The 27379-nt window shown below is 46.7% G+C and overlaps 1 protein-coding gene across 5 annotated transcripts; it reads left to right on the top strand.

Moving 5' to 3' along the window:
- The first annotated feature begins 2974 nt into the window (after positions 1-2974).
- On the top strand, positions 2975-27343 carry SREBF1 (sterol regulatory element binding transcription factor 1). Of its 5 annotated transcripts, none has more exons than XM_078863371.1 (21): positions 2975-3235; positions 4649-4935; positions 5343-5490; positions 6048-6436; positions 8755-8970; positions 9158-9322; positions 10334-10563; positions 11523-11647; positions 12580-12779; positions 13986-14169; positions 14551-14735; positions 15557-15818; positions 16615-16781; positions 17373-17541; positions 17745-17853; positions 18325-18434; positions 19376-19508; positions 20007-20175; positions 21997-22173; positions 22873-22987; positions 24067-27343. In XM_078863371.1, exons 1-21 carry the CDS (start codon positions 3118-3120, stop codon positions 24288-24290), a joined length of 3882 nt encoding a protein of 1293 aa, XP_078719497.1. In that variant the 5' UTR covers positions 2975-3117; the 3' UTR covers positions 24291-27343. The 5 variants fall into 5 exon arrangements, with proteins under 5 accessions (XP_078719497.1, XP_078719506.1, XP_078719525.1 ...); XM_078863380.1 differs by having other exon boundaries at positions 10334-10551; XM_078863399.1 differs by having other exon boundaries at positions 9185-9322.
- The last annotated feature ends 36 nt before the right edge of the window (positions 27344-27379 follow it).

Consider the following 27379-nt stretch of genomic DNA (forward strand, 5'->3'; position numbering starts at 1 on the left):
CCTTTGCCTAGATTTAACTTGAACAAATACTTCCATATATTTTGTCATCTCTTATACGGACAATTTGATGCATATTATCATGACCATAACAAATTATATTAATCAATGAAGCAATGTATCGTCACATGCCTAGTTAGTGCATTGTGAGTTTTAAAACTAGATGCTCATCGTTTCTCCTTTGTCTATATTGGGTTCTATTTTGTGAGTATCAAAGCACTTGTTTTAATATACATACGATGTATAAACAAGATTATCTGCAGCTGGACAGCATTTGTGCTGTGCCAAATGCAGCCTCCAGATATCATCATACCCAGGAGCACACTCAGGTTTTATAGATGTTAACTTTGGCAGAAATTCTGGCCGATAGCCTTTATAGTACCCCAACTGGTTAATTATTGCAGCGTGTACGCAACAGCCACGACAATTACAGTCAAGTGCTCTCTTACCAATGTTTGAATCGCTTTTATTGTATACTCATTTTCAACCAAAATATTTAATTCAAACATTTTCCAAAATGTTTAGACAGCGGCGCAATGGTTCTCTTTGCAAATGTGGATGCGGTATCGAATCGTCTTAAGAATCAACCCTGCCTACCACTTACATTGGTAGGGTTGGCGAGTTCGCAATGTAACCTCAATCAATGAAGGATCGGGCCGTGCATCATTTAGTTTTGCGCCGAGAAGCTCACAAGCGATGGCAATTGTTTGACGAGTGTAGCCCCAAGGACTCCAGCGAGTGATGCCAATGGTTCAAAGTGCTGAACTGAACCGTCACTGCCAGATTCTGGGAGAGTATTCTGGGGTTTGAAAGAAGAGAGAACTCCCATGAGGAACTTCTCATTGGGGGAATTTAATTTCTGTGACACCAGAGGAGGTAGCTAGTAGCAGGGTGCAATTTTGGGCTGCCTTGCACGTGTGGTGAACTGTGCTGTTTGCTTGTATCGACGACACGGGGTCATAACAAGGTTCTGTTGATTACATAGCTCATAGCTGCAAATAGCAGAGTGGTGTAATATTGTCCTTGAATGTTTGACGTTCATGCAATAAGCTCATAAAAACAAGTCTATAACTGTATTCTGTGTTGGTTTTCAAACAAATAAATAAAATTTGTATATACATACACATGCTCTTGTATTTGAATTTGTAAGCTTCATTAGACATTCAAAAGTGGTATGATTATTGTATTGCAATAACTACATGCTTAAAATTATCTAGCCCCTAAAAGATACGTCTACATATCCTGCAGTGTTTAATGTACTGCATAACTACTGCTGGACGCACGTGATACTACTGGACATGTGAAAAAAGCTTCGGAACTTAAAGGATTCCTCCTGCTGTCTCAATAACGATTCTGGTACAATACAGCTTGTTGAGGTCACAACGCAGAATAATAAAGATGATGATGGTGGTGTTTGACGATTTGAAGAGAGAGCGGCCTTTCAGCGAAGTAAAACAGTTAAAGACTGGACAGGATGCACGGAGTTTGAGCCAATTCTGACATTTAAAAACCAAACCACTAGGCGGCACTACTTTCACCATGAAGCAATTTCGATTTAAAGCTTTCGTGACTGCAGGGATTCATCTTTTTGGTTCTTTCGGTAAAGTCACGTAGAAGGGAAGTAATAAAATAATAAAAATAAAACATAATAAAACAATTCTCACGACGTTTCGGCCACAACGCAAGCAGCCGTCCTCAGGTGAAAACCAGGTCTGTCGAGGCGACAGCGTCTGAATGAAACAGCACACGTGCTTCCAACCCAGCTTATATACATGCTCCAAGCACGTGTGCTGTTTCATTCAGACGCTGTCGCCTCGACAGACCTGGTTTTCACCTGAGGACGGCTGCTTGCGTTGTGGCCGAAACGTCGTGAGAATTGTTTTATTATGTTTTATTTTTATTATTTTATTACTTCCCTTCTACGTGACTTTACCGAAAGAACCAAGAACATGAAGCAATTATTAAAAACGGATCATTAAATCGCGACCTTCCATCGTGATAGTCATCCAATCACCGTGGGATTGAATCGTCAAGCATTCATAAGAGCTCGCAAGTTGGAGAGACTGACATTCGTGAGTAACGTCGTAGAAGGATGAACATGCGACGGTTCTGACAATGTCCCTTCGTGGCACGTAAAGAGCCTTGGGCTAAAGCACGCCTCGCTGTTAGATGCGTGTCCTTGTGAAGGCAGTGACACTGACGAATGTGTTGATTCCTGTCGCTATTATTCTATATTATCGGTGCTTGTCGCTATTATTATCCGACATAATAATAGCGACAACAATAATAATAGCGACAGCGCTGACGACGGCTGCGGAGTGGAGCAGCCGCAGCGGGTCTAGTGGGTGGCGCGACACTGACGATTGGCGGCGTGAGAGAGAGAGGCGTTCACGCAGCTTGCTAAGACATCGTAAACAACGACATTCATACACACAGCAACACGTTCGCCGACCTAAGTCAATCTGGATCGTCTTTAGTAACAGCCGCAGTCAATCCAAGTTTCAAACCGTCTCTCGCAATCCCAATACAAATTAAATTACAATACATATCTCCATATATATAGAAGGCAAAGTTGTGAATGTGTGTCTGTCCAAAATGTTTGGCTGCTGACATTTGGGCCACGCCCATTTCAAACTTTATAAACAGTTCAATCTTGAAAAATAATACAAATATCACTATATATTTTTTATATCTACGTGACTTTCCCGAAAGACCCAAAGAATATGAATTCCTGCAGTCACGAAAGCTTTAAGTCAAGATGTAACATGCAAAGTACGTGCAGTGCGTACTTGTAAATAAACAACCCAAGGTAAACAACCTCTGACCTGGCAACGGGGTGGCGCGCCCAACCCCCCCCCTCGGTCACTCCGGACGGAACCCAAGAAACTGAGCCGTGACGTCAAATCAGCCCACCGCGGGCTGCGCTCTGATTGGCCACGGCGCGAGTGGCACCACCTCTACGACTTTCGCGTCATTTCCGGCGTCACCCCCCCCGACCCCTCCCGACAAGATGGCCGCGGGCGTGCAGGATCCCCCCGCTTGAGCTTCTCCCGGCTCCTCCGCGTTCTGCAGCCTCCTCGGCCGTCGTCTGCCGCCGCCGCCTCCGCCCCAAGTGCGGGCATGGAGGCGCAGCCTCCCGCGGTGGCCATGGCGTTCGAGGAGCACGGGTTGGACAGTCTGGACCCGAGCCTCGCTTCGTCGAATGAGTTCGACAACGTCCTACTCAGCGAAATCGACGGTGCGCGGCGAGAGAGACTCGCGAGAGGCGGCTTGGGTGGTGGTGGTGGCGGTCACTGGCTATCAGACTCGCTGTGTGTGTGTGTGGCCGGCTGTCGCAGCGTGTGTGTCTACCTGTCACTGTCATATTGTGTCACCGTGTGTCGTCACTGTCACCGTGTCACTCACCGTGTGTCGTCAGTGTCACCGTGTATCAGTGTCACCGTCGTGTGTCACTCACCGTGTGTCGTCAGTGTCACCGTGTCACTCTCACCGTGTCACCGCGTGTCGTCAGTGTCACCGTGTGTCGCCGTCAGTTAACGGAGTCGTACTGTTCGCGTGTCACGGCGTTTGTCAGTCAGTGTCAGACTTTTACACCGTCAGCGGGCGCCAATGCTGGACTTACACTGCCTGTTAGTGTGGCAAACTTAGTCACTTTTGTCAATGTCAAAGACTTACATTGTTAGCGTGGGACCCATTATAGTGGCCGTCACTGTTGCAGTGTCAGCCTTAGGATGCTAGCTACTGTCTGTGTTCGCTGTTCACCTCACGCGATATAAATATGACGTTGTCCGCCACGTGGTGTCAACCCTCTTCGCTCTCAGCTGTGCGTTTATCCACATGGGGCTGTACACCTGCCATAAATGTCCACATGATCTTTCATTTGTCGTAATATCTTCCTACCTAAGTTGTCTCGCCGTATTTTGATTGGAATCGATATCCGCTTGTCAGTGTGTGTGTATATATGGCTGTCAATCTCCACTAATCAGGTTGTGCATTTATCCTCACAACTGTAAGGTTGACCACCTCTTAGTCTGTCACTGCCTTTCTTCTGTTGTTAGTGACTTGTGACAGGCGTGTCTTGTCACATTGCCCGCCGGTCGATGAGGCAGGTGGACTGCGAGACATTCATATCTGCTTGTCAGTGTGTTCGCCTGCTAGATTACCTGAACTTAATCTTAGTTAACCTGAAAGATTGTCTATCTGTGCCCATAAGGACAGTACAACTTCCACTGATAATTGTCTACATTTTTATTTTCTGTGCGGTTGTCCATTTGTTGGCTTGTGTGACTTTTAAGTTTATCCGTAACTTTTTCAGCCAGTCCGGCTTGTTCAACTGTCCGCTGAAATAATTCTCCTGTCTGTCTCAGATAGTCCACTTGCTCACCAATCATATTGTATGACTGTTCAACTATCCACCAGTCTATGTTCTTTGGACTGTTGGCCTAGCTTATTCAGTGTACATATGTAATCACATTACATGCATTGTAATACGTGTCTGAACATATGGTCAGTGTTAGCATTCATAGTTGCAGGACTCAATGTATTGACTGCTGTCCGTTTGAAGAGCATGGTACAGTATTCTAAAATCTAATTATTTAAAGTGCACCACATTGGTCTGATCCCTGTCTTCCCATGTTTTCTACTGATGCAGAGATGCTGCAATACATCAACACCCAGGATGGTGACTTCCCCGGGCTGTTTGATGGACAATTATCCACAAATGGTGGCTCAGATACTAAAGGCTCCGTGCAGCCCCGCTTGACCATGGAGAGCACCTTCTCCCAGCCCATGGCCCGCCAAGCCCAGCAGCAGCAACCAGTGGGATTGCATCACACCAGCACCCAGCAAGCACAGCCCACGGGAGTGGTGCAGCCTTCACCTGCTTCTACACACACGGCTCCCACTTCACAGAAGCAGCTGCAGCTTACCAACACCCAGGCAAGCCACCTCCCATCACGAGCTACTCGGGTCATTTTACACCATGACCGCCTACTCAGGCAGGGCATTGACTCATGTGGGGCTGCTTTTCAGTGCAGATGTCAATGCCATCGCCACTATGGAGAAAAGGGCAGCCAGGCGTCGTGCTGCCACCCACCCCCCACGTGTGCGGTACCAGCCTTCATCGGTGCTCGCTAACAGCACTTGCCCCAACAGTCTATTAAGGCTATACGGGAGATCTTTGTATTATTCCAATAACTACTGTTACACATCTGCTATAGTTATTTAAATAATTGCGACTGACCTGCAGGAATTATAACAGAAACAAAATTCATACGTTCCAAAATGGTTTGAAAATATGTAATTCACAACTAACGTGCAGAGTGTGTGTGGCTCGGTACCCCCAGACCCAGATCATATCCCAGCTGCCTCAGGCCACTCAGCAGAGGCAGCAGCAAGCGGTGGTTATGACACAGAGCTTCGCGGCCAGCCCCACACAGGTGCACATCACGCAGCCCACCTTACTCAACTACTCCCCGCAAGGCACGCTTACAGGTAATGTCCGTGAACTTATAGTTATTTTTTAAAACATTTTAAACAAACCCATATCCTTATTATAGTATATTTGTACGTTACTCTCATTTGTTGACGTTCTATGAACTTGCACCAAGAAAAAAATATAATGTAAAAAGCACTGCCTTTTAAAAATACTGCATTGATGTCTTGTTTACATTTGTGTGTGCACACTATTGCTGGTAGCATAGTGATGAGCACACTGGGCTTTGAACCCAGCGTCTGGAGCTTGATTCCTGGCCACAGTTAAGATCTGAAAATTATCTGAACTTGTCTTGGGCCTCCCCTAGGTCGACTCAGCCATGAATGAGTACCTATTTTACTGTATATTAACAGCAACATTGGGGAGACAAATCTGGTCGTGGTGCTGGCCTCACTGTCTCCTTGTGCGCCATGCCAACCTTCATAGGTGCATAGGTGCTCGTTGACAGCACTAGCCCCAGCAGTATGTTAAGGCTACATGGGGTCTTTATTTGTTTGCTATTTTTCAAACATAACGCCTGCACATTTCTCGCCCGATTGCACGTGCTGTGTCGCAGCTGTACCAGCGCAGCAGCAGATACAGACGGTCGTGAGCACGCCCTCCCTCCAGCCCGTCACCCTTCAGCACCACCTACACAGCGTCACGCCCACTCACCAGTTCCTCACCACTTCCGCTAGTCCCACCGGCATCTCACCTCACGTGCAGCACGTCACTATGACGCCCCAACACCTCACCATGACCCCGCAGCAGGTCACCATGACCCCACAGCACCTCACCGTTACCCCACACCAGGTCGCAATGACTCCGCAGCAGTTCACCATGACCCCACACCAGGTCACCATGACCCCACACCATCTGACCATGACACCACAGCACGTGACAATGGCGCCGCATGTGCAGCAGCTGACCGTCTCGCCGCACATGCACCAGACCATCGCGCCGCAGGTGAGCTGTTTTATCTTCCGGAGAATTAGTTTTATCTTTACCTTGACTAATGCAGAGATATGCATGCTTGGGATTCCAATGAGGCAAAGATAAGAACACATGGATGACACATTTTTGACTGTTAAGGAAACTAACTGGGATTGGACAGGACACGTTGCCAGAACGGATGATAATTAACAAGTGGCAGCCGAATTAGAGAACACGCACGTCCCAAGGGACCTCTGCCACAAAGACAGCGATAAGATCAGCCTGTGTGTGCAGGTGCTCGGTGAATTTTTACATCAGGACCATGAGAGATGGTGACAGCTTGGGGAGGCCTTCATCCATCAATTCATTGATTATGGGTAATGGTGGTGATGTGACCAATGCTGCCCAACAGGTTTTTGTTGACTTGAGCTTATCAACATATAGAGCTTGTTTAACACGTAGGCTTTCGCTAAATATATAAATGTGTTGTTATAACTCGCCACCGCCCAACACAGCCAACTAGTAAGGGTTGTCACGTAAACAGAACGTGCCAATTCGTCACTAGTACAGCACACGGGTGTGTTGGAGAGCCAAGCCACAACATTTACAAACGGAGTACAACGTTTCGCCAGTAATTACAACTAGCTTCATCAGGTGACAGCCAGATTTGTGGAGAAGTCTTACTGTTTCGTTCCTTATATAGAGGCGTAGATGTATTGACCACCTTTCTGTGCTCTTGCACAATGTGGGGGGGGGGGGGATTACCGAGGCAACGTACATTATGCATGTGAATTATGCGAGCCCTTTGAACTTGTCCTTCCTGTCTATTGTGTTTATTAAAATAGCCCTCCCAACGGTAATCCCTATTGAAGTACGCTGCCCTTTGTAGGCATGCATTTAAATAATGTATTATTTGAGGATTCGCTTCCACGCAGCACTAAGACGGTAGCTATCCGAACGGTTAAAGTAATTTTTATTTCTTTAAATTTCGATAGATTCTCGAATTAGTCTTGGCCTGTAGTTGCTAGTTTTGAACAAAACTTCAACGTTATCAAAATCAATTGAGTGTCCTTGTTGGCACGCGTGTTCTGCTGCTGCTGCTGCCAGTTGCATTTGAGATAATTTAATATTTCTCTGATGTTCTTTTGTCTCGTGCTGATCATTCGTCCTGTTTGCCCAACATAACATTTACCACACGTGCAGTTAATCCTGTACACACCTTCTGTTGATAGCTTCGGTAATACATCTTTTGTACCAGATATTAAATTCTGTATTTTATGTACCGTGCCAAATCTGTATCTTTGCCGTGTGGCCAGACCACCAATGTGTCATCCATATATCTAAACCAAGCAGATGGTTTTAGTGTGCTTTTGTTTCAAAATATTCAATGGACAAATTCGCTATCACAGGAGACAAAGGAGAGCCCATTACTGCTCCATACTTTTGTTTATAGAAGTCACCTTGCCACAAGAAGTAAATGTTCTTTAGACAGTGGTCAGCTAGTCTTCGGATATCTTTGGCCAAACCGTTGTTCGTTACCAGAGTGTAATTTAATTGATTCGTTGACCAGAACCCTTGTGAACAGAGAGGTCACATCAAAACTTACGAGAATATCATTAGGATTAAGCTTAATATCCTTAATCATATTTATGAGATATTTAGAGTTTTATGGATATGGAGCTTGGCTTGCAGGACTAAATGTTATGAGGTATATTTGTATTTTTTTTGTTTTCTAGTATGTTGTTATCCTGATCACGTGTCTGAAATGCTGCAGTTTCCTGTGCAACAAGTCCTCATTTAACGTGGTAGTTGTGATGCACGCACACAGTGATATGGCGAAACAAATAACCGAGGGTACGCTGTGCCACGCCTCTGTATCATGACGCGTACTGTATCATACTGCTCAGCCGCGCAGCTCAAGTAGTTTGTTGTCGACCGCTCAGAAGCCGCGTTACAACTGGTCGCGTTGCGCGTTATCACGGGAGCGTTCAGCATTGTAACATTGCATGCTCCACATTATAATGGGCGCATTTCGCGTTGTGTAAAAAAAATTCTCGAATGGATGAACCCCGTTTCGGTACAGCGAAAACGCGTTGTGTGCACACCACATGTTAAGCGAGGACTTACTGTACTTGGGCTAATATAGCCTTGCTTCTTTGTCTCTCTTGTTTCCAGGACTTCTTTGTGAAATGTAAAGATTTTTCTGGCTTTCATTTCGAAGGCAGTGATTCTCCTAATTCTTTATTTTTACACACTGCTGTTGAATACACCAAGGAACTCGATGTGTTTATTTGATGTCGGTGAGAGTTACCCTTTGTCAAGCCAAGTCTCGTTTTTATCCTTTTCATTAGTGGAGATGTCAAATCTCGTGTTCGCAGATGCAGCAGGTGACGATGTCACCCCAAGCGATGTCAGTGATGGTATCCCCACAGCAAGTGCAGCAGGTCCACAACATGCAGCAGGTCCACAACATGCAGCAGGTCCACAACATGCAGCAGGTCCACAACATGCAGCAAGTGCAGCGTCTGGCTGTCAATGCTGTCAGCATGTCTCCACAGGTGCAGCAGGTGGGATAACCCAACCACTAATGTCAGAATTAATCTTTCAGTAGTGTCTGCAACGCCACATTTAACACGTAAAGTAAGACATTGCGCTCATATTCAAGAGTTTTAAGATGTTCTTTGTGGATTCGCAGTGTCGCTTCACCACATTATGTATTACTTGAAAGTTCAGCTGTTGATTTGCTGTCCGCAGGTGTCCTCTTTTACTATGTTTCCACAGGTGTTACTGCAGCCCCAGATCATCAAAGCGGACTCTGTTCTACTGACGACACTCAAGGCAGACCCTGGCACGGTGGTGGGCACCCCAAAGGGACCTGGCAGTGGCGGCAGCGCAACAGCGCACGCCACACCTATTCAGGTGGCCCCTGACTTCACACACAGACTCGCTGCTGTTACAGACACCACTGTGCGTCTCTACTCGCAAACTAGAGTCTTCAATGAAGGCTATTATCTATGACGTTTGTGTGTTGGTGTTAACGTAGACATTTCCAGGAAGTCCTCGTTTAATGTGGAAGATGTGTTCCTGAAAAGTGCTGCGTTACGTGAAAAGATTTCGCCATAAATAAAGTAACGATAAAGTTTGGCGAGATGCGATGTACACACACACAGTAAGATGGTGAGACAAATAACTGAGGGTCCGCCGCCACGTTACTGTAAAATTCCACGCGCCATAACGAACCGCTTAGCCGCACAGCTCCAAAAAGTAGTTTGTCGTTGACCGCTCAGAAACCGTATTACAACAGGGCCACATTCCATGTAATAACAGTGTGCGTTATAATGGGCGCATTCTGCGTTGTGCAAAAAGTGAGGACTTATTATTATTGGTTTTGTTCTTTAACAAATAAAGTTAGAGGTGAATTTTTGTTCCTGTTGGGATGGGAGGTAGTCATTTTCAGTTTTGGTTTTTAGTCAGTGGTGTAAAATCTTACCTTTGTTTCAATATCCGAGACCAGTCCTGGCACTTGTGAACCATCATTTTAACTCGCGGTGTTTGTCGACCTAGGAGGAGTAATGGGCCAAGTCAACCAAGACGAGGATATTAATGCAAAATGTGTCACCCATGAGCTCATTTAATTGCTCTTGTGTATATTTATATATACTGGATAGTTATGCTTAATTATTTGTGGACCGATAAACCGAGTTGAGCATTAACTGTGCTTATAGAATAAGGATTTGAAATAGAAAATTGTAATTCTTCGCTACTGCTCACTTATAACTCGGTGACACTGAAACAGACATCTTCACCCCATTTTAGGTAGGTTAGCAAAAACTATGCAGCCTGCCCCTCCCCCATTACCTCAGATAATCATCAGTTTGTTTACAATGCCTATTGGCACACTTCACGTGCTCACGACCTGCATTGTTTTAGACGCTGATGAGTGGAAACGCGATCCTGACCACGATGCCCATGGTGGTGGACGCGGACAAGCTGCCAATCAACCGCCTGTCGGCGAGCAGCAAGCCCATGGGGCTGCCCAACAAGGGGGAGAAGCGCACGGCGCACAACGCCATCGAGAAGCGCTACCGCTCCTCCATCAATGACAAGATCGTCGAGCTCAAGGACATGATCGCCGGCAGCGAGGGCAAGGTAACTATCTCGGTGAGCTGGGGGGGGTGTGCAGAGGGGGCATTGTGAACACTATTGCCATGATACACTTGAACACATCGACTTTTGCAACCGATATTCATAATAACGTTTTTTGGGCTAGATCGCCTAAATGTATAAATGTTTTGTAAACATACCTCCATCCGACACAGGCAATTAGTAAAGTGACTACAGCTTCACCAGGGAAAACATCGTCAACTGAAATTGTCAATGTTGTGGGTTTGTTCTCCAAACACACCGTGCCAAGTAGTAACGAATTGGTACATTTTGTCTACGTGACAAACCTTACTAATTGGCTGTGTCGTTTGGAGGTGGGTTTACGACACATATTTACGCGATCAAACCAAATGTTTTTTAATCAATTATAGCGGAATCGGTTTGCCAAACTTTTTCTTGTATTTCACTATTTTCAATTGTTTTTGTGCTTTGCTGTACTTCCAGTAGAAATAAAGATTATAATTTAACTGCAGTTAATTCAACATAAGCCTGCCATAATTACTTACTTGACAATATATAATACACATGCTTTCAGTTACATTAGAAATAAATAAATACATAACATGTGGAAATTATATCATGTATGCAAGTACGTAGCCAACCATGTTAATTGGAGGTGCGGGCGAAGGAACGAAACAAAACACAAACTAAAACAAACCAAAAATCTATTACTTTGGAAAATATTTCGAAAATTACTCATTTAATCGGAATATATACATTTTGCTAACCTAATTATTCTGATTTCATTATTTCAGAAAAGTTTTATGAGTAAAACTAAACAATTGAACGAGTAATAATAATCACAATGTAAAGGATGTCTTGAAAAACGGGCGAGAGGATTATCGTGGATTTGATTCCGTATGACGAATCACAGTAACGAGAGACGCGACACGCGACACGCGACACATGCACCGCGAGTGCTTTACCTTGTGTGCTCTGTGCTGTTTCAACTGTTGGCGGGGCAGCTGAACAAGTCATCGGTTCTCCGCAAGGCGATCGAGTACATCCGCTACCTGCAGCAGTCCAACCAGAAGCTCAAGCAGGAGAACCTTGTCCTCAAGATGGCAGCGCAGAAAGGACGTACGTTTTCTCTCCCACCACATTTGCCTTCATTGTAGCTATGATCTCCTGCCTGTCTGCAAACCTGTTTGGATCTCCAGTTACCAACCCAGCTTTGTCGATGTGAATGAATGAGGATTGACTAGCGTCCTCGGGGGTAGGGGGGGGACGTAAAGTTGGATCTAAATAGGCTCCGCAGTGGCGAGATGTTATCTCGCTCGCGTGGATTGCAGGAATTTGTGGTTCGATCCCGACCCTGATGCCTGCATATTTGGAGTTTCAGATCTCTATGCACTAACATTGCTTCTATGGTAACAATGGTATGCCGTTTTTTATTGTCAAGTTTGGTTTCCTAAATGCACTTAATTTTGCTTGCGTTCGGCTTGCTTTTCATAGTTTTGTTCGTCGTTTACCCTCGATAATTGCCCTCTCTAGCAATTATTTTCTTTAGTATAGCAACTTAAGAGCGTAAAACATGCCACCATAATTTGCCAACTTGGTCTTGTCAAATATTCAGAGTAAGCTAAATTTGTAAATACATTTTTTAAAGGTTTTTAAAAGATTGGCCGAGGACTGCACACGGCTGGAGCACCAACACATGCAGCCATGACATTTCCATTCACACACCACCTTCTTGGTCTGTTTATGGCTATATCATGATAATGTACACGGCCCTTTGTCATTCCACTCCTATACGAATGCCTGTCCCCGCCTTTTTAATTAAATGGGGTTAATTGACCATACTTCATCATGCCAGTCATTGCGGGTTGGTAAAGGAGGGTGTAGGGGACCCATAGCCAGTCCCGAACTCACCACTGATTTCAGCCATGCTCAGAGATCGAACTCGTGGCACCGAGTTAATAGTGCCACAGTGTGCGTAAACCACCACGCTCTGGCCAGGTTACTGCTGCACGTAGCAGTTTACACGAATGTTGTAAACCCGGTACCTGCAGACACCCTGAAGGAGCTGGTGGACGTGGGAATAACTCCCATGGACACGCTGGAGGGGACGCCCCTGAGCAGCGATCTCAAAGCAGAGCCCCTGGGGCTGCCCACGCCACCCAACTCGGACGCCGGAAGCTCTCCCAACCGCAGCAACAGTCCCTTTTCGAGTGACTCGGAGCCAGACAGCCCCTACTACGACGACAGCAAGGTATGGTGGTCACTGCAGTCCTGAAACGCCGTGGTTAGGATTTTTCGAGCGGGGATTACCCATCGTTTAGTTAAAGAAAAGCACAACAACAAATCTTATACATACACACACTCGGTTTGTGTGTGTGTGTTCCGGGGTTTCCAAACGATAGTTTGAAACTTCATTTATATAGCGCATACTTTTTGGTTCTTTCGGTAAAGTCACGTAGGTAGAAAAAATATAATAGATCACAACGTTTCGATCGCCACACAAGCAATCGTCTTCAGGTGGGAGAGATTAACAAGCTGCTGAAACAAGTCCTTATATTTAGAGGGGGGAGGGGGGGTTTCCCCATCGGGCAAGAGGGTGGGGGCTCGAGATTGTGCCTAAGGGAGTGGCAAATCCAAAGATGGGAACCGAGATGGGGGGTGGAAAGGGGGGGGGTGTAGTTGATGCGAGAGCTGAGGAGGTGGCCATTGTATTGTGAGAGATGAGCATGTCAATGTAAACGAACCAACGCGCAACGGTGGCTGTGCTAGTGAGGCATCCAGTTCGTTTTCTAGCTGCAGTCACAAAAGCTTCAAATCAAGTTTGTATATAGCGCCGTTATCCAAGGCTCTTTACAAGGGTTATGAGTGGTACAATGAGGGTAGCTAAAAGTGATACGGTGAATATGGATGGGGTATGGGGAGGGAGGTTTAGTGGGTACGGGAATTACGGGGGTACCTAGGGATGGAGGGAAGGACGCGCCAGGGAGAAGAGGTGAGTCTTGAGGGAGGAGCGGAAACTATACAGGGAGGGTGCTTGTCGCTTAATGTGGAGGGGAAGTTTGTTCCAGTGCCTAGGGGGGGCAAGTAGGAAAAGGAGCGGAAATGGGATTGTGCACGAGAGGGGGGAACGATTAGGAGTACGAGGGCCTTCCCGTGCCATGGTGTTTGTGGGGGTTATTTGACCATACTTCACACAGGTTAAGAGGTTAAAGGCAGATTGAATCACAGAGAAAAACAGTGGATATTGCTGCTCTACAGCCCGCAACACCTGTTTTATGCGTGTTAGTCACACATCAGTCCACTGTCCAGGCTCAAACCTGCTGAGATTCTGAAATCTGATGAGATTTGGCACATCCCGAGTGATTACACCCTCAACATTCATTACATCTACAATAATGATCTTCCCATGTTCGTATTGAAACTGATTATTCACCGAACGCCGTTAACCTGACCACAGATGCAGATCAAGGAGGAGCCAGGCTCGCCCGGCGGGCTGACCATGGTGGACCGCTCCCGTGTGCTGCTCTGTGGCTTCCTGTTCCTGTGCCTCTCTGTCAACCCACTCGGGTTCCTGCTGCGTGCCACAGGGCTGGTGTCCAACCAGATGCACTACCCAGGCCGCAACATTCTCTCGTTCAACGGTAGCACCGACCCCACACACACAAACCTAAAGCTGCCCAACGCTTCATTCCGGACAGTGTCTAGGATGTAACCAATGACTCTCATTCTCCAAGCTCACATCAGCTTGAGCATTTCTGCACTCAAAATGTGATCACAATGTGTTGTCTAGTTCTAGTTCTGTATACAACTTTAAAAAACTCTTTTTTTTCTACATCAGTTTAATTATTCTCATTGCCATCTACTGTCGCGAAAGGCAATTTCCTGTAGTGTTATCCTGCAATATAAAAAAGCAGTGCTACAGATAACAGTGGTAAGGTTATCTGCAGCTGTTAATGGCCGGTCAGACAAAATGCCACCGTTGTTTTTACCGATAGCAATTCCCAACTGGCTTGTCACTGCAGATGGGCCCGAGAGCTGGTGGGACTGGCTGATGCCGACATTGCTGCTGTGGCTGGTGAATGGGGTGCTGGCTCTGGCTGTCCTGGCGCGGATTCTCGTGTACGGCGAACCGGTGATGCGGCCACATTCGCCTGCCGCACTGCTCTTCTGGAGGCATCGGAAGCAGGCTGACATGGACCTAGCCAGGGTCAGTTCACAGTATTTAACAGCAGTGAACCCGTGCACCCATCTGTACCAAGTGACTGCCAGCTTTGAGCTGTCATGGTCATTGCCATTGGTGCCATCATTTCCTTCTGCTAGATCCCTCGGCCACTGCAGTCAGCTCCTGACCACGCTTACAGCTTTAGTTCTTACCCTTGGACACAAAGTTATAGGTGATACACCAATGGCTGTCTTGGTAACCTGCCCTCAATCCTGCACGTATCTCATTCATTACAACCTTCTAATTCTTTTAAATTATATCTTTGTTTCTTAGCCCTGTTATATTCCAAACTTCCAAGTTGCTTCCCCTGTACTGTAATGAAAATGGCAAACTCTTAAAATAATTCATACTATCGCCCAGAAATGGAAACAAACTTTCATATCTTCTTAACCCATCAGGCATGTTGCCCAATGTAGTGGATGGCTATGATTTGTGAGCATTCCAGTCGTGGTGCATACGCCTTGATGTTTTGTGCATGCAGCCTTCTCCGTGGGACGTCATCTATTCAGTGTGACAACCTCGTGGTGGAAATTATACTTCCTTTTGTAGAAACACTGGGTAAAGTAGAGCGTGGTTTTCAAGATGGCGGCGGCTGATGGAAGCTTGGCATGCATTTCAATGAGTGTGATCACAATATTGTGAATACATTATACTAAACATTTTCAAAGTATTTGGCGGGGGCGTTTCGACTGAATAACTTCACATTCAAGCGATAAGACAACGTGCAGCGTCATAATCCGCGTGCGAGGGGGTCAAGCGAAACTTAAAATGAAAAAAAACTGCACTCTCTCTCTCTGCGTCCGCAGGGGGAGTTTGTCGCGGCTGCCGAGAACCTGCGTGTGAGCTTGAAAGCGGCGGGCCGTCCACTGCCGACCTCGCCGCTCGATCTCGCGTGCAGCCTGGGCTGGGGCCTGCTGCGGCACCTCCTGCAGCGTGCGGGACTGGGCCGCTGGCTGGCTTGCCGTGCCGGCTCGTTACGCGCCGACCCTGGGGCCCGTGCCGACGCGTGCAAGGGCATGCGCGACGTCGCACTCGTCTACCACAAGCTGCACCAGCTGCACATGACGGGTGGGTGGGTGCGAGCTCGTTTTCGCACCTCCTATTAGCTCGGTTGGCTATGTACGGTGTGCTGCCTCCCGTCGCTGACGTCAACGCGAAGTGTAGTTGGAAAGATCCCCAAAGTTTACTGGCCTTGGACTTACAACCATTCTTTGACCTACACAATGCTGGCTGTTTAGGTTGCAAAAAACGTTCTCTAGAAAGTAAAGACCTTCAACCCTGTTGTGCAATTCATAGATTATATTGCGCAGCGTGTACAGAGATTAATATCGAGAAGGGCACACAGTGGAAGTTAATTATTCAGTCCACATACAAACGTGCTGGCTCAGGCATTCATCTGCAATGAGTTTTACACAGTGAATAAACTGAACAAGAAATAACCAGGGGACCCTGTTACCAGTAGCAAGACTATTGAATGATTAAAAGGCTTTATCCTGAACCGGAAATATAACTTTTTAAAGTTTACAACACCAAGCACCACATCTATTTGAAACGTTTTAGGATATTAATCCCTAAATGCTATTTAAGCCTCTCCTGGACATAAAAGAACCTTCAGCGTGGTGGCAACATGAACCTCAAATTGGCCACAAATCTGCTATGATTTCAAAGTCGAAGAGTTCGGAGAAGCAACTAAGGAAAGGAACGAATGGCAGACAATTGGGGGAGCCCTTTACCCAGAAATGCCGAGTGTCAGGCTGACAACGACAACTACTCGCGCTTGAGTTGCGCTTGACTGCGTGCCCTCGCAAGGGCACGCGTCTCCCGTGCACCCGGATGAGTTGGCGGTGCCGCCGTGTGCGTGCAGGCAAGCTGGAGGAGGGCCACGCCTGGGCAGTGACCGTGGCGCTGAGCGCTGTCAACCTTGCAGAATGCGCGGGCGAGACCCTCCCAGCCGACACGCTCGCCCAAGTCTATGTCACGGCCGCCCTACGCATCAAGACCAGCTTTCCACGCCGCACGCACTTCCTGGCCGTGAGTGCTTGCAAACGCCCCAGCGTACGTCAGAACTGCGGAGGTTTTTCCAACTCGTGCTGCGAGTTCCCCGATGCGACTTTTGATTGTACCGTATGTATGTACATATGTTCAACCGTATGTAGCCCACCGTGCTAACTGTCCTAACCCGAGGAGCAGGGGAAGGACAAACCTTTCAAATTAATAACATTAATGTTCTGCATTGTGATGTGGAAAATTATTTTAGTGAATTTTGTTTTATTTTACATGGTAATTGTACCAGAGTACCCAAAGAAACCCCATGTATATGAGCAGATAAAACACTCTCCTCAGACGTTTACATAGAGAATCACAAACCCACTTGTTGCACTAACATCTACTAGCCATCTTGTACAGCTCATATTTGGAAGTTTCATAAATCTGTGTGATCCAATAACCCCTGTATTAGATTACAGAAATGACCCGCATACAGTATAGATATTAGTTTTACTCGTTCCTTTGCCATCCCTAATAGAGCCACTCTCTTCGCTTGGCCCGCTTCTATTGCCGGCTGTGAAGTAGACTGGCCCCATCGCTAATGGCGTGCTGTTTCCACCTCTCTTCCCTTCTCAGCGATACTTCCTGAGCGGTGCACGGCAGGTGTGCCTGAACCAGTCGGGCACAGTGCCACCCGCTATGCAGTGGCTGTGCCACCCGCTGGGCCACCGCTTCTTTGTGGACGGTGGGTGGTGCGTTCGCAGCCAGCCCCTGCAAAGCTGCTACTCCACGTCGGCTAATCTGGGTAAGGGGGGCCAACTGGCATCAACCTGCAAACCACAGCCCACCTATGGTAGGTGCAATTCGGCTACCAAACCTGTCTTGAATTCTCAGCAGCAGTGTGTGGGTGCTTAACTTTTGAGTGCAGTTTCAGCCCCACTGTTGCTATTATTTCACCATAATGAAGGTGCTCTTTCCTCTACAACAGTTGTGCTTCGTCTCTCACAGTGGACCCCCTGGCACAAGTGGCTCAGGCTTTCCGGGAACACCTGCTTGAACGAGCGTTGGGAACCATTTTCCGGCCAGGCGATGGCGAGCAGGGTGCATGCGAGCCCGGGTACACGCCCGTGCACACGCGCGCACGCACGCACGCCACGCACAATGGCACTCATACGTAGCTGCCCTCAAGCATGTATGTTTTTTCCCCATTCGAGGCATCAGCTGTACTTAACGCTGTAGATGCGTATTTTCTATTAAAGAACCCTTGCCTGCAAAAATACATAAATGTTGGCACAACTGCACAGTGCATTCAGTGGCTGTTGCTCAAAAGTCACGAGGGTGGTCGCGGTCTGTCTTTGTTGGACACGAGTCATACGACCCAGCATAATGCGTACTCTTCCACCACACTATTCATTTTCAAATGCAGCCAAATCACAATGTGCCCTCATTGAAAGATGATAACAATAAATCAACAGTTCCGTAGTAGAAACTATACCCGAGCCACCGCTAACATAGCTCACATTTCTAACCGTCCCAACGCATGCTCGCTCACTCACTCGGTGCTATCTGGTTGTGCCCGTCCTGGCAGGGAGTTCTCAGAAGCACTGCAGTACCTGCAGCTGCTCACGGAGTGCGCCAATGCGGCTGTCGTGACCAAGCAAACCTACGCCATCGGCTCCAACATGACCGCCGTCACGGGTGAGTGTCTGCGCTCGGCAGTGCCGTCAGCGTCACAAGCCCGTGGCGAAATTTAGTTTGTGATGCGGCTTGGTGGTGGAGCGTTAGCCACTTGTTGCAGAGGTTCACGGTTCGAATCCAGCGGCCACCCTGGTTATTACTGGGATTGTAATAACCACGATAATATTTATTAAGTGCTGCCTGCTTCACAGTGGACATAAAAGATCCCCCGATGTCATTCGCAAGAGTCGGCCATTGTGTGCCAGAGTTGGGGTTAAAATTCATCACATTTGTCAATTACCCTCAAATTACACATTTGGGATTATAAATAGCAATCAGCTTCCTTCTGCCAGACGAATGCCCCAGGTCACTCTTGCAAATGAGACTCCTGGTTTCTTGAGTTTCCCCTGGTTACACAAAATACACTTGACTAATGCTGCAAGACTGCAAACTATCATGAAGCTAGTAGTACATTTTAGATTTAGTATACTTTAAGCTTAACTTGAGAGTGTGCATGGAGCGATGTATGCTTGGCATTAATTTGAAAGATATAATCTTGATTTGAAGCTTTCGTGACTGCAGGAATCCATACTCTTTGGTTCTTTCACCTGAAGACGGTCGCTTGTGTTGCGATCGGAACGTCGTGATCTATTATTTTTTCTACCTACATATTAGAGAACATATGCAGGTTAAAGATAATTAAAACTGTCAAGACAAATGACTGATGTAATGTTACTGCAGTGACTAGGAGGCTATGGCACCTGACATTTTAAATGTCTCATTAACAAAGCTTCAAACTCATGCCAGTCAAGCCGAGATGCACAGCTCAGGTATGTGTCTCCAATCTGTAATACCTCTTTTCCAATTTCACAAAAAAAGAGGTATAACCACAATGCCGTTTGGGTTTTGTATTTTCTAACACAATGGTGTTTCCATCCTCTGGCCTACTCACCGTGTGGCAGGCATGGATCCGGTGGCCAAATGGTGGGCGGCCGTGGTGATGGTGGCCATTCATTGGGTGCGTGGCGACGACGAGGCGGCCGAGAGGCTCTACTCCGTCGCCGAGTGCCTCCCCTCCGAGCTGAAGCTGGCTCGGTACGTGCGGTGTGCCGGTGACGGTACTGGCTGGTCTATAAACTCAGCTATTAACGACTTTTATTTTAGCATGAAACTCATTTCCACTAGTGACCTGGCCACAAATGATAGCTCAACAAAGTGGCTTATCGTATGGAAATGTATAGCAGCCAAGTAATCTAAACGCATGTGTCAAGATATTCACAATCAGAATTGTATTTTCCCTCGGTAAAGCCCATTAAGATAAGAAGCTCTTTTTCAAGGGCGATTCAGGCGGCCGACAACATCCAAGCATTCCACAATTACAGATTAAAAAAATGACTTAAGTGAGCTTTACCTGGTAAAAAAAAATGTTCTTTGTATTTTTAGTGACTTTTGCTTACCTTTCCTATACTTTGCAGCCCTATGTTTTTTGTTGCTGTAACTTTCTGACCCACCCCTCCTGGATATCTGGGAAAAAGAGCTTAATAGCTAATTGGATTTTTTCAGGCTAAATAAAGATTCTGTCTCCTCGTGCAGGAGCGTGCTGCCGCAGGCCGTGCTGCTGGCCATGCAGGCTTGCCGGGCCCTACTCATAGGCCGCAAGGACCACTGTGACGCCTGTCTGGCCATGTGCGAGTGCGCTGGCGGCCTCCTGCGGGATCACCTGGCCGTGGCTCTGCACTGCACGCAGGGGCCCATCGACAAGGTGGGGCTGCACGTACAGTTTTTGGGCCACCTGTGTTTATTAACCTGCGGTGGTGAGAGGTTAATTACCTCGCCTGGTATGCAGGAAGTCGTGGGTTCGACCCCGACCCTGACACTGTCTATTTGGAAATTGCATGTACTTTTTGTGGCCGCGTAGATTTTTCTCCAGGTCCTCCAGTCTTTCCCTCCACGTTTAGTTTATTGCGTGCATTTTGGGCATCTAACGTTCACCCTCTTGCCTTAGGGATTGAGGAATTTTAATGATTTGCCTGTTGCTATTATATCTAACTTTAGTTTATCCAGTCTCATACTATTTTGTGTCTCAGTTATACAGCTTTGTAGTTTACTGCATTACCATAACTGTGGAATGAGCGTAACGTTTGCAAAAATCTCACGCAAAATGTACATTTATTTATACGCATTAAAATGCATATCGCATGAGAATATTCGGTTTTAATCAAAATATCGATGCATCATTACATATGTAGCATTCGGTGACTAGACGTATGCAAGATAGTCATGAAATGCATTTACAAGCCAATTATTTTCTGCTACTTATAAATAGAACATTAAATACAAGTTAGTACTGTAAGTTCATCTCAGTTGTTTTCAACATTTTTTCGTGTGTTTAGTTTGTTGTCCTTTCCCTGCACCTCCGATTGTATTAGCATGGTTGGCAACGTAAGGTGCGAAAGAAGTTCAACATATATACGTATAACATGATGTGCGCTCGATGCGATTTCCTGTCCTGTAATCCACAATGTCCCCTACCTTGCACTGCCAATCTCTTTGATAAACATCACCTACTGATCAAGTATCCTTTCCAGGTGTGAACAGAAGATTTATGACCTGAATAAGTAAATACTGTGCAGAGCTGATATGAACATTGCAGGCCTCTCAAAGTGCCAGACAACTCTACCACGCGGTGGCCCAGCGTGGTTGGCACCTCCCTCTGCGTAGCCCAGCGTCTGGAGCCGAGTTCACGTTCATTGCCTGCGCACTCATTAGCTATGCCGTTGCCACCAGGGTCTACCAAGATTGAGCCGAGAGCAAGCCAGATTAGGAACAGTCTCACGCCCCACGCATTGTGCTTTCCCTCACCAAGCGGAGTTGTGCCCTTTTGAAGACGGATTATTTAAGAGCTCAACTGTGGCTGTGGTGCATTGTAGTTGCATTGTATGGGAAGGGATGTACAATGCATCTGCAGTGCAGCACAGATACAGTGAAAAGGCCTGCTGTCTGACCGAAGACGTACACAGAATGGCCCAAAGGTCAGCAACCTGGAAGCCAAACTACGGTTGAGCGCAAAATCGTGACACTAGCTTTGTGAACAAAATATCACTTTGATCCTTCACGAATACTGCCAGCAGTATACAACATTAACATGTTGTTTAATTGTAGCTCACTTTGTTACACATCAAAAACATTTGTGTCATTTTTGTTGCTGTTTTGTTATAAGTGAAATGACCTGTGTGCCCGTTAGCGGTGTATGCCGTGTGATTTTTTGCTGCGTATCAGTTGGCTGTCTCGCACAGAAAACTATCGCTTTTAAAATCTATCCATTAATACTCTTTCGTTCTTTCGGTAAAGTTACGTAGGTATAAAATAAAATAAATTACCGAAAGAACCAAAGATTATGGATCCCTGCAGTCACGAAAACTTCAAATCTAGATTGTAACCATTAAATCACAGTTTGTGGGCAAAGCCAAGATCTTTCCATGTCACGGCAGCTTGGCACAGGGGAGAGAGACGAGCGGGTGGCTGCGCGGTCGTCCTCCTTACCACGCCGCGTGTGACGCATGCGCGTCTGTGCGGAGAGCAGGCCATGGCTCTACTTGTGTGCGACATGCTGCTGAGTACACGTACGCATGCGTGGCAAAAGACGGCGAGTGCCCAGGCCGCTGCGGGCACCGCGCCGCCCGCGGAGATGCGGGGCTTCCAGCAGGACCTGACGAGCTTGCGCCGCATCGCGCAGGGCTTCCCGCCCGCACATAGGAAGGTGCGGGCATCTTCACTTCATCTGCGCTCGCACGACCGCACTTGTGCTGAGCTCGCGAAGAATAAATTGCGAACCTGTGTGTGTGCGCGCAAGTTATTTTCCAAGGGGAGCGGTCGCCAACACCAGTGACAGTTATCTGTACCGGTCCTGGGCCTCCCCGAGATTGACTCGCCCTAAAAATGTAGTATCTGGTGCAGTGGTGTGTAGTGAACTCACCACTAGGGAGACAAAGGCGGCCGGGCTTGGTGCTGGTCTCTCACCGCCATGTGTGCCGTGCCGGCCTTCATAGGTACTCAATAACGCACTTACCCCAAGAGTCTTAAAGCTATACGGGGGATCTTTGTTATTTTCTGAGATACACGTCAGGCTTATACGAATGCATGCCTTTTTTAAGTTCACGATTCCACAACTGCAGCAGCTTGATTTGGTTTGATGAATGCTCATAAGTAATGCATTTCCGTTACTTATACAACTCAACAGTGACCACTTTTAATAATACAAGAACTCCCCTAAAGCATTGCACCCATGAAAATTGTTTTGGTATGATATACTTTATATTTTTGCATACTTTGAGCCCCTTTTCCCTGCTCGCATTCTGTCTTCACCGGTAATTCCATTCCCTGCCAGTGTTGCGCGGAGTCGGAAAATATTTAGATGCTAATGTGTGATGTTTTCACTTGGTTTGCACGCTTGGGTCAGATGTTTTTGCACGAGGCCACCGCGAGACTGATGGCGGGCGCCTGCCCAACTCGCACGCAGCGTCTTCTCGACAACAGCTTGCGCCGGCGCGTCACTCCTGCCACCACCGCGAAAGGCAAGCGCTGTGCCAGCTACCCACTTGCTGTTTATTTGGTGCAAGCGTGGTCACAACATTCCCTTGGAAAAATGTATTGGCATCTGCTGGCAAACGCAACACCGCTATGCTGACTTTTTATGAGCTGACCGTTTTAGAGCTCTGGCTTAGTTATGGCTTGGGATGCAGATCAGTTGTCAGATTAATAGCACTCCTAAACATGACATGTTTAGTTAATCCCTGCCAGAAATTGGCTGAGCCGTTGGTCTCCGAGGTCAGTAGACTAATTACCCCACCGCTAAACAAGTGGTGGGGATCGAGACTTATTTTTCATAAGGATCATTCCTGCCATATGAAGATCGGATTTCCACCGCTGGCTCAGGAGCGCCATTGAAGATGAGCAGTGCTCAATGCTCGTTTGAGGACAGGGACACAATTTCTGAGATCCTTTCAGTTTTTCCTTCTGACACTTTAAGCAGGTTTGGTTTTGGGCGATTTCACACTATATGCGGCTAACCTATGTCTACCCAAAATTCGCTTTACGCAGTTTGAGTTCACTCCTGCAGCTACGTGGTCGGACGTGGGATAACGTTGTGTGTACTCTGTCCTACTCAGGTTGCTGACCTATCGCATGAAGTGAGGGAAACCTGTATCTAAACCTAAGCACTAAAACTAAAGTGGAAAGAATGTTCGTATGAATATGCATCATGGATCGATTCGTATGTTTTACATGATTAAGAAACACTAATGACACAATCACAAGAACATGGCAAAACATTTCGCTAAACATAAAAAAATTAATGTCTGGCCTTCAAGGAAGTTTTGAAACTCAACGTGCATGTTTAGCTGAAGATTAAACAGTTTACATTCTTGGCAGCACCTTCCGAGAAAGCACGTCGGACCTTTGAGAATGAGGTTCTTCTCGTGTCCTGCCACCAATCATATGTTTATCTGGTATCGGGCGCATCATAATAATATGGCCCAGTCGGTCGCCCTTTGGAGGTCTTCCACGGTTCACGACATGAGGTGTCTCTCACGGTCTGACCAAGCAGCTTGACCGTGTGTGTGCATTCCCACGTTTGCGTGCGTGGGTGCTACAGAGAGCCGCGAGTGGGACAGCCAGCCGGGGCAGCGCGAGCGCGCCTCCGCCCTGGTGATGGCGTGCCGCTACCTGCCGCCCTCCTTCCTGTCCGCGCCGGGCGAGCGCGAGGCCATGCTGGCCGAGGCCGCGCGTGCAATGGAGAGCGCGGGGGACAAGCGCGGTCTGCGCGAGTGCCAGAAGCTACTTCTGCGTCTGGGCAGCGGGAGCACGCTTACCAACTAGGCTGCACGTTCACACGCACCTTCACACGATCCCTCTGCACACGGTTGAGCACCCCAAAAGCTGTCCACAATTTCCACCTTCTGTAATACAACCAACTTGACCGGCCATTCAACCTCATGCCCGGGTCCAACAGCATTACAATGTCTCGCCGTGTCTGTTAGCTTTGAAACATCGAGCTGGGCTCTCCTCGTGTTGTTCAGCACAAATAGGTCATGATGCTTTCAGTAAAGTCACGTAGGTATAAAATTAAATAAATCACGACGTTTCGATTGCAACACAAGCAACCATCTGGTGGGAAAACCACAGCAAGGAATTGTATTTATTTTATTTTCTACCTACGTGACTTTACCGAAAGAACCAAAGAGTATGGATTTCTGCAGTCACGAAAGCTTCAAATCTAGATAGGTCATGATGCTCCGAGCGGTGAGTTTTGGCGGTGCTGCCTCCAGCAGGTTCAGAGGTGGCAAGGTGAAGGGACCGACAGAGCCAACTTGTGAGGGTTCAAGCGGAGATGGAGGTGCCCAAATAGGTGACGCTTCGCGAGTGCTCCCGAGATAAATGCTGCAAAGATAAGCCGAGGTTATGGGTAAAATGTGCCTCGGCTGTTGAGCTCCCAAGTGATGGCCCGATGCATCTGTGCCAACTATCGCCCCTCGACTACAACCACCCCGATCACCTCCCATTTGACCGGCCACTATCTAAAGAATGTTTTTTGCGTTCCCCTCTTGTGCTACCCCACACAAAGACATAGCAGCAACAACAACCGCCATTCATCAATCGATGAATGCCCATTGCGAGTGTATATGTAGGCTACAGAGACAAACTACTCAATTGAGTAAGCCGCACGGCAACATCTCCGTTACTGGCAGACGACCCAGCTGTGAAATGGCGCATTCGTGATTGTCTTGTCCTTTCAAAATGGCGCAAATGTCTCAAATATTCTAATTATTAAACCGGTAATGTTAAACACCTGCACTGCATGCACCCATGATGAAGTTGCTGCTGCACCTCCACAGCCTTATGTTTACAGTGCACCTATCCTGTCAGCATTCCCAGCTGTGCTTACGAACTTATACCGTGACTGACGCTTTCCCCTCCTTAGCCGACATGCCCTCACGCTGGGGACCATGTAGGTTACTTCGATGTAAATATGTAAAGATTTACACCATCGTGAGATTATCTCCCCCCCCACACACACAAAGCATTCACCTGGCCAGGTGCAGCCAAGTGGGGCATGCGAGCGGCGTGGCGTTTTGGTAGAAATTTGATTCACAAGTGCAGTGTGAAATATCCACACGCAGGACGGCAGCTGCCGTGATGCACCCTCCCAGTTTTAACTTAGCATTGTGATTGAGGTGCTAATGGTTAAACATCGCAGCGGCTTTTCATCGTACTTTTTGTGAACGCTGTATAGTAGGGAGGTTACATTGATGCATGTTGTTTGACAGTTTTGTCCCAGGTTTTTACTTAAATTATTTAATTACTGGAGCACCAGCCAAGGATATTTACAATTTAGTTATTGAAAGTACATAAGGTGTTTTTAATTGGAATATTTTAATAGCGAATTCTGATTGGCTTTGCCTGGGCTCTTAATGTGCGAAAACGGACGTGGACTTAAAATTCACTGCACTTAGTTGTTGGATTTGTGAAATTAATGTAGCACGAGCAATACTTGGTTTAAATTTAACCCTGATTATCCCATTGTACTACAAAGCCAACAACCTTTACTACATTATGCAATTTGCCAGATGGTTTTTTTTCCAAGGTGTATAAAAAAAAAAGTTGGCAATTCAACTAACAAAAACATAAGCTATCACAAAATGAAGGTTAATTTACTCGTTTAGATGCGGTTAATAGTACTTACAGCTTTAATTGTAAAATATACAACTGAGTAATTTTGTATTGTAGATTAGGGTACTTTTATCAGAGTTATTTTATACTGCAGGTTCCTAGATAGATATTAGTATGGTTGTTAGGTGATGTGTATGCGAGTTCTAGATGGGTTCAATAATATGTTAATTGTTTTATGCTCCTGTGTGTGACCCATAGCAGCCTTGACCCTTTTAGGCCGAGTGTGGCTCGCTCGCCAGGCAGGCACGAAAGGGGATTGGCTCCTGTATCTAGGTAATGAGGTCCCTGTATGAGATACAAGTTCACACGGAGCCCTTTGTCAATCCACTGCTGAATGAGTGCCCTTCCCCACACTTTATTTTACCGTGCTTGACGCGTGATCATTGCTGGCTGAAGGCAGGGAGCACAGACCCGGGAGTGGAGGAGTACGGCACGGATGCCCTCGATTTACAAAAAGGGGCGTGTTCCTTAAAAAAAAATCGCGTAAAAGTAAATGTCTAAATCTGAACGGCTCTTCCCATGAATGTAATAAAAAAAATTAGGGATGTGTTTTGGACAGTCATTCCAACTCTACTACTCGCCAACAAATATACACCGTCTATATCACTTAACACAAAAATAAGGAATGGAAACATGAACGATTGATTAATAAGTAATATAAAATGACAACCTGCGTGTTGGAATGACTGGCAAGCTGATGGCTGTGGAGGCGACGCGATCGCGGATGGATCACGACGCAGCCTCCCGGGTGCTTGTGAAATGTCGCGCATCGAAAAGTATCCGTAATTGGTCAATTTTGTTACCGCGAATGTTTTCAACCCGAATGCTGGTAAATCGAGGGACACCTGTACAACGATGGGTATTGCTGCACGGCCCCTTGTCCACCACGTAGCCTCATAGCTCCTATGACAACTTGTTTATGATGTATGGTGATCTCCCATCCAAGCTCAAGTCTGCTGAGCTTCCAAGCTCTGAGGAGGTCCGGCACATGAGGCAGAGTTGGTCACATGTCAGAGATTGTATTAATACACGCGTTGCCTCCTGCAGAAAAAAAAATCCGCGTTAAGTTGGTGGGGTTTTCTTCGAGTACGTTATTTTCCCTGGGAAAAGGTTAAAATATATAAAAGTCGTCAACTGCAGCATTGTATGTTTATTTTGAATAAAACAGGTCCAATGGTTTAAATATAGTACTTAAATTATTAGTCTCATTGTACAGTCCATGTGTAACAAAAGCAAAA

This window comes from Lampetra fluviatilis, chromosome 1 (assembly GCF_964198595.1).
Source record: "Lampetra fluviatilis chromosome 1, kcLamFluv1.1, whole genome shotgun sequence".
In the NCBI taxonomy this organism is placed as follows: Eukaryota; Metazoa; Chordata; class Hyperoartia; order Petromyzontiformes; family Petromyzontidae; genus Lampetra; species Lampetra fluviatilis.

Bases quoted from the DNA above. Each gene is read 5' to 3' on its own strand.
- SREBF1 (XM_078863371.1), top strand. From the start codon at position 3,118: ATGGAGGCGCAGCCTCCCGCGGTGGCCATGGCGTTCGAGGAGCACGGG. The intron at 15,819-16,614 runs GTGGGTGGGTGC...GTGTGCGTGCAG, and splicing joins GCACCAGCTGCACATGACGG to GCAAGCTGGAGGAGGGCCAC. The intron at 20,176-21,996 runs GTGGGGCTGCAC...TGCGGAGAGCAG, and splicing joins CGCAGGGGCCCATCGACAAG to GCCATGGCTCTACTTGTGTG.